The sequence below is a fragment of the Malus domestica genome, chromosome 06 (assembly GCF_042453785.1).
Source record: "Malus domestica chromosome 06, GDT2T_hap1".
In the NCBI taxonomy this organism is placed as follows: Eukaryota; Viridiplantae; Streptophyta; class Magnoliopsida; order Rosales; family Rosaceae; genus Malus; species Malus domestica.
Genome location: NC_091666.1, coordinates 13,792,708 through 13,800,022, shown reverse-complemented (window position 1 = coordinate 13,800,022; position 7,315 = coordinate 13,792,708). Strand labels below are relative to the sequence as shown.

Genomic DNA, 7,315 nt, shown 5'->3' with positions numbered 1-7,315 from the left:
AAACAAAAACCAAATACTAGCAATAATAACCAAGTAACGTGCTAGAGTAAGTTTAAGTGCGAAATACACAATTTCAGAGCATAATAACTAGGTGCAGTCAAGTAGGACTATAAATAAATTACAACACCCGCAAGTGGGTCCTACATTTATGTATTCTGTCAGTACGCCGTGGGGATCCTCGTGGGCCATCAACGCTGCTAACTAGAACCTGGAGGGGCGCAAAACAAAATTGAGTGGGTCAATAAAACCAAAGCTTTTCGAAAACATTTCATCAAAAACAATTCTAACCCCTCGCTGTAAAACCTGTATACTTTCCCAGAAATTAACATAATATGCATATAACTCTTCATATAACTCAAATCACAAATCTTTATCAATTCCAGAAAATATGCCATGCCATAAATGTCAATAACAGATTATGAATGCATCAATATAACAGGTGACCAAGGAAGAAAATATCGGTAATATTGGAAATATCGGTAGTCCGAAAACACGGAAATATCGATGGAAATATTGGGATAATATCGATATCGATAAAAATTACATGGAAACCACGGAAATTGTAAGAAAAACTTGGAAATTTTTATTGAAACTTTGCAGGATGTTTATTTAGTCAATTATCTATTAGTTTATCACAAAAAATTGGAAGGAAATACATTGCATGATGGATTTAACATTATCAAGTTGATTATATAGCGAGCTGACAAACATTGTGAGTGTAGAAAATATGTAGTAATTAATGAAAGAAGTCTAAACACACCATAATCATTTATATATAATGAATTAGTACAATATTTTACACTTGATACATTGCATGGTAAGATACATGAGTGACTTAGTACCACATAGAGTTCCTATGAGGTTCAAAATTTTGACTATCTTCATCATCTCTATGTGTAGAGTGAGTGTATTGTGAAGAGTAGTTATCAAATGATAAATCCCCAAAATAATTTTGCATGTAATTGTTAACATGCCACCCATATGGATCTGAGATTGGTTGACCTTGTCCATAAGCAAAATCATTTGAAGATTGAGTCTTGGATTGTTTCCATGAGTCGCTCGATTCCATCCCAAAAGGAATGGGATATGAAGGGTAGGGAAATGGTTGGTTATGAGTATTACCATAGTTACTACTTCCCACTTCAACAGAGTCCGAAGTTCTAGATAACGAGTCATCTTCTTGACTTGACAAAATCCCCTTGTCTCTTTCTCTGCGAGTATAGTCCTTCCCTATGGCACCAATTCCTGGTCTTGCCCGCCTACTGCCATGGTCATCATCCTGTGTTGCATGCGTGAAGTTTGCCTCACCAATGAAGGGCTCATAAATCCGGGAAGTGGTCCATAATAGTTTCCATATCCACCACCACTACCTCCAGCTCCACTACCTCCAGCTCCACTATGTCCTTCATCATTCCCACCTCCGGTGGTAGGTAAGTCTCCTGATCTTGTACTAGAGCTATCATTAGTATCAACACGATGTTGTGGTTGTGTAGGATTGGAAGAAGGTGGAATTCCAGTGTTTCTTGGTCTTGGGTGCAAAAGTTCTTCCAAAGAGTCAGCGCTGCTAGATCCCACCTCCTCCTCTAATACTCTTTCTACATTTATCCCTTCATTACGTGCTTCTTCAACAACTCTGGGAGTTGGGTTGCCTTCATCATCATCTAAATGAAGAGGTCTAATCCATTGAAAAAGTTGGTTACCCTCTGTATCATCATCTTCACCAACAATATCAAACACATCTAGTGGGTCACCACGGTCGACATGATCTATTTCTACTTCCTTATCTCGAATTTGAAGCTTCATGTTGTAGTAGCAATAAACTAATTTTTCCAAGCTACTATGAGCCAACTTATTTCTTTGCTTTGTGTGTATGAGTGCAAATGTGCTCAAATTTCTTTCACAAGCAGATGAGGAAGCTGTTTGTGATAATACTTTGATTGCTAACTTTCTCACAGTTGGTGCATCGGTCCCATACATGATCCACCATTCAACTACAATGAAAAATAATGTTGATAAGCCTAATAACTCCAACAAATTCTATTATAAACTTATAGTGAAATATGTTTATACTCACTAGGAGACATATTTGTTCGAGCAGCAACTGATGTTGGTTCTCCAAAAGTTCTTCTTGCATCTTTAAACCATGTTAGCTGAATTCAATAAATTGTGTTAGTTTAATCCAACAAAGTAATTATTATAATTTAAGTAATTGTGTACCTCATTTCCAAATTGGCCAACTGCTGGTGATGTAGGGTCTAATTTAGAGTATACATTATGTACAGCACGTATAAGGTTACCATCATCTCCAACACCGAGTCTGTATTGGTATCGGGGATTCAAATAATATGATGTTCAAAGAAACACATACTCTAATAAGAGAAATAATACTTATGCAACTAAAGAAATGAATTGCAAATTATGACATAATTTATACCTGCTGCATGCAAATCGTGGTATAATGTTTTATACCATCGGTCTTCAATTATCTTTATGACCCACCTTGCACCATGTTTTCTTTCCAATTCATCCTTCACTACACGCATCAACTCATATACTTGTAATTCTTTATATGGTCTGAAGCATCAACAGACTTCAAAAAAATTGTTTTTCCCTTGGAGTATACCATGAAGTTTATGATAGACAATCTGGTCGGGCCGGTCCATCCGTCACACATGATTGTGCAACCATTAGTTTCCCACTTTGACCTCAACTTGTTAACATACTCGCCAATGTCTTTATACTCCATATCCAAATATTTGTTTCTTATCTCATAGGGAGTGGGAGGTTGTACTCCAACACCGGCCTGTTGACATCCCACTACCATATTTTTGAAATGATGTGATGATGCCTTCGCAGCAGGGAGATTTTCATAGATAAAGAACTTGCTAATTAGACGCCCCATTCCCTCCTTCACATTACCTCCAGTGAAATAACTCCAAACACTCTTTTGACGTGCTTTGGATGACTTATATAAACTTGGGGCTATTGGTGGTGTTGGTTGTGATTCTCTAAGACTGCCTCCCCGTCTCATTTGTGCATCACCACTTGTCCCGGAACCTTGTGCTCTATTAGGAATTTTATGAAGGTGTTCTCTTTCCCATGCTGACTGTTTGGAGGCACGTAATGCTTGTTTCAAACTGCGTCGTTCTTCAGGTCCCATGTCATCATCACATTCGTCCTCATCGTCATCATCATCACTGTCAATCACTTGGCCATAGACTTCTCCCCGTAGCCCAGCTCGAATATTTTCCATTCCCTGTGTTATCTTTTCCTTCTGCTGTTTTTTATTTTTTAATAATGTGCTGATGAATGCCTTCACTTCTGGGGGGACATTATCGCATCGTTGGACATTTTTTGCTGGATCTAATCCACTAAGATGGTACTTAAGTCGTGTCACTCCGCCACTCTTCATTACCCGACCACAATATTTGCAAATTGTGCCATGTTTGTTTCCGTCTATTGGGTATCCATGTTCCCAAGCTGGATCACGTTTAGTAGCTCCACTAGACATCGTAAATGTACCTACATTTATTTTTCATGAAAATTAGACAAATATTTTTTGGCCAAAAAATATAGTAGTGATGACGGTTATATAAGAGAACCTAAATAATAAAGTTATTCTACAGAAGAATTAAATATGAAGTAAAGAAAATGATTGTAAAAATTTAAGTAATTAAAAAAATAATATGGAATAATAAAACCTAATATGAATGAATAATAATCCAATTTGATAAAAAAATAATCCTAATATAAATGATGAATAATATTCCTTTTTGATAATAATCCTAATATAAATAATCCTAATATAAATGAAGATAATTATTTTTCATGAAAATAATCCTAATATAAAACATAGTGATGAATAATATTCCTTTTTTATAATAATCCAATTTAATAATAATCCACTTTAATAATAATCCAATTTAATGAATAATCCAATTTGATAATAATAAAAACCTAATATTAATGAATAATAATCCTATTTGATAAAAAAATAATCCTAATATAAAACATAGTGATGAATAATAATCCAATTTGATAATAATCCAATTTAATAATAATCCAATTTAATGAATAGTCCAATTTGATAATAAGCCAATTTAATGAATAATCCAATTTAATGAATAATAATCCAATTATCTTAAAAATAATCCTAATATAAAACATAGTGATGAATAATAATCCAATTTGATAATAATCCAATTTAATAATAATCCAATTTAATGAATAGTCCAATTTGATAATAAGCCAATTTAATGAATAATCCAATTTGATAATAATCTAATTTAATGAATAATAATCCAATTTGATAATAAAAAAACCTAATATTAATGAATAATAATCCTATTTGATAATAAAACCTAATATTAATAAAATAATAAATAACATTAAACATGACACACCCCGTCCCGAAGGAGGGCATGCTGGCCGTCACGTGACAGTGACGTAACCATTTGCACAGTACGGAAGCTTTAAGATACAATTTATAAGTTGATATACCCGAAGGTGAGTCCTAATTTTGATCAATCTGTCAGAACACCGTCGAATTCCTCGTAGTCACCACACCTTTGTGATTCCTGAACCTGGAGGGGCGCAAAACCAAAATTGAGTGGGTCAGTAAAACAATTCTTTTCCAAATCCAAACATTTCTCAAAACGTTGTAACCCCTCTCCGTAAAACCTGTATACTTTCCCAGAAATGTAAAATATAAATATACATATATATTCTCAATACTTTCTTTTCATTAACTCAACATTTTTCAGTACAAATATGCCATGCCATGTCGGAATTCAACAGTTAAGTATGAATGCATCAACAATAATTATATCAGGTGCAAGAAGTAATCAACCGGAGGCCCTCTAATAGCATGTACGGTTGAACCTAGAGCTCAAAATCTATCACTCTCACTCTGCCGGAGTCACCTCTGTGACCTGTCCGGCCTTCTGCACACAAGTTACGCTCTAGTGCTTTCTCATCAATCATCTGTGCACATAATCTAAGGTCACCCACCAGTCGAAATCTCACTAACACTCTTCGACTGGCCCGTCGCACCCACTCCGCGTGGACTGTGCGACCAGCATCTACTTGGATCCAAGGCGAGCGTGCGATGGGGTGAATACTATAAGCACTAAACCATGGTGCAGGATTTGAGCTCAATATATATCATCATCATCATAACAGTAATTAAATACTCACCTGATACTCACTTGTGCGTCCGCCGCACCAATTCATACATATGCATCATATATCAATTCATATCATTTCATGCATGGCAATTCGATTCACATTTCTATATACTTTTCATATACTTTCAATGAATAGCGTTTCAATTCACTTTTTCATATAATTCTATATACCTTTCATTTAAAACATAATTTCATTCTAATTCAATTTCTGGGAAAACGTCAAGTATATATATATACGGAAAACAAAACTGCCCACTCACCTGGAGTTCGTCCAACAACTCCCTAGCACCACACATCAAGGCGTCATGACGATCGCCGCCTAGAATAGTAATCAAATCCAGCCTCAGAATTCATATCGATAGAATGTATAACTTATATAAAATACGTCACTACGTTGATCGATCCGGAAGATCCACCACTCAGATTTTAAATCCATAACTTCCAGAGGTCCACAATATATCTCTAGGATAACCTCCTCAAATTTCATTACCATCCAACGGTCGGATCTCCGTCAATTTCCAAAACTAAGTGACGGTTAACATTTTATTTTATGAACTTACAATTCCAATTCCGGAATATCCGTAACTCGGATTCCCAATCCGTAAGTTACAATAATCCTCAAATATTACGTATTACAACGTATCAAAGTTTGGTGACGATCCAACGGTCGGATCATCAATTCACATTTTCACCTAATGCGAAAACTATAAAACGTTATTCGAACACCTAACCAACAATCCTTAATAACTTTCTCATACGGTGCTCAATTTGGGTATATGAATATACCACATTGATCTACTCGACGTCACGGACGTCGACATATTTTTAAAATAATTTTTTACTATAGCACGCGCCCCCACGCGCCAAGGAAGGCACGGACCTACGCGCCCCCACGCGCACCTTCTTCTTCCTTGGGTCGCCGGACTGGTTTTTCCGGCGGCCGTTTTTCAAATTGCCATAACTTTGTCATTTCTCAACGAAATCAAGTGATTCAAAAACGAAAGTTGTATCCCTTGAAGAGACAAAGAGAATGGTACCTTGCACAACACCTAGTTCGCCATGGTTTGGCCGGAAACTGCCTCGAAAGCCTCGGAGGTCGCCGGAAACTGGGTATTTTTCAAATGAGTATAACTTCTTCAATACTCAACGAAATTGAATGAAACAAAAAGGAAAGTTGTAGTACTTGACGAGACGAAGAGATTGATACCTACCTCGACTCCTAACTCGCCGGAGAGTCGCCGGAAAAAGCCTCGAAAGCTCCGGCCAAACTTTGAACTTGTCGATCTCCGTGTTCTTACGTCCAAAAACTTCCAACGAAGCACTCCGAGCTTCCTTGGGACTTCCTTAAGCTCACTGTGAACTTGGTTTCACCTAAAACAAAGTCAATTCGAAGATCATGAACAGTGCTCTTCACGGGAACTTTGAAACTAGGGTTTTCCGAAGCAAAACTTACCTGAAATGGATACCATCGTGATCGTGGAGGTTCCAGGAGTTTGATGGTGGTTTTAAATCCGGCGTTGGTATTAGTTTTAGGTGGTTTTGATGGTTGCCTGTGTGTTCGAGAGGGTGAGAGAGAGAGAGAGTGAGGTCTGAGGAAGAGAGAGAGTATGAAGGACAATATACGGGAAATGGGAAGGGTTTTGAGGTGTGGGGATCCCACATGTCCAATCCAATCCCAATTTCATAAAATTCCATCATAAAATTTAAGTCTAAGTCTCCACTCTAATTACCAAATTTTTTTGGAGCTTAGATATAACGAACGTGAAAATTATACCTTAGTCACGTATTAGGGACATTTCCGTAATTTCATGTCCTCGGAATTAAAAATTCCGGGACGGGCTGTGACAAAACATATTAAAATTATCCTAGGGAATAATTATACAACATTACTTAATTACTTAAAAAAATTAACATGTAATTGTTAACATTACTTAACTACTTACAAAAATTAACATGCAAGTATTAATTACTTAAAAAAATTAACATACGAGTCCACACAAATTTATTTGTTGTTGTATAAATTACAATAATATAAATATAAGTTTGTAAACTTACCTTAAATATGGAACCCTTTGTGTTCAAGCTTTGGAATGGATCTGGAATGGCTTTGAAAATGGTAAGGGAAATAA

At 36.3% G+C, this 7,315-nt stretch overlaps 1 protein-coding gene across 3 annotated transcripts; it reads right to left on the bottom strand.

The window, feature by feature from the left end:
* Positions 1-736: 736 nt before the first annotated feature.
* On the bottom strand, positions 737-7,028 carry LOC139197015 (uncharacterized). Of its 3 annotated transcripts, none has more exons than XM_070823465.1 (9): positions 6,640-7,028; positions 6,398-6,557; positions 6,224-6,292; positions 5,447-5,505; positions 4,501-4,577; positions 2,435-3,522; positions 2,218-2,317; positions 2,075-2,150; positions 737-1,991 (listed from the first exon to the last, which is right to left on the bottom strand). In XM_070823465.1, the coding sequence occupies exons 8-9, from the start codon at positions 2,082-2,084 to the stop codon at positions 1,231-1,233; spliced, it is 771 nt and encodes a 256-aa protein (XP_070679566.1). In that variant the 5' UTR covers positions 2,085-2,150; positions 2,218-2,317; positions 2,435-3,522; positions 4,501-4,577; positions 5,447-5,505; positions 6,224-6,292; positions 6,398-6,557; positions 6,640-7,028; the 3' UTR covers positions 737-1,230. The 3 variants fall into 2 exon arrangements, 1 of the variants encoding a protein (XP_070679566.1); XR_011581975.1 differs by having other exon boundaries at positions 4,501-4,583.
* Between the last annotated feature and the right edge of the window lie 287 nt (positions 7,029-7,315).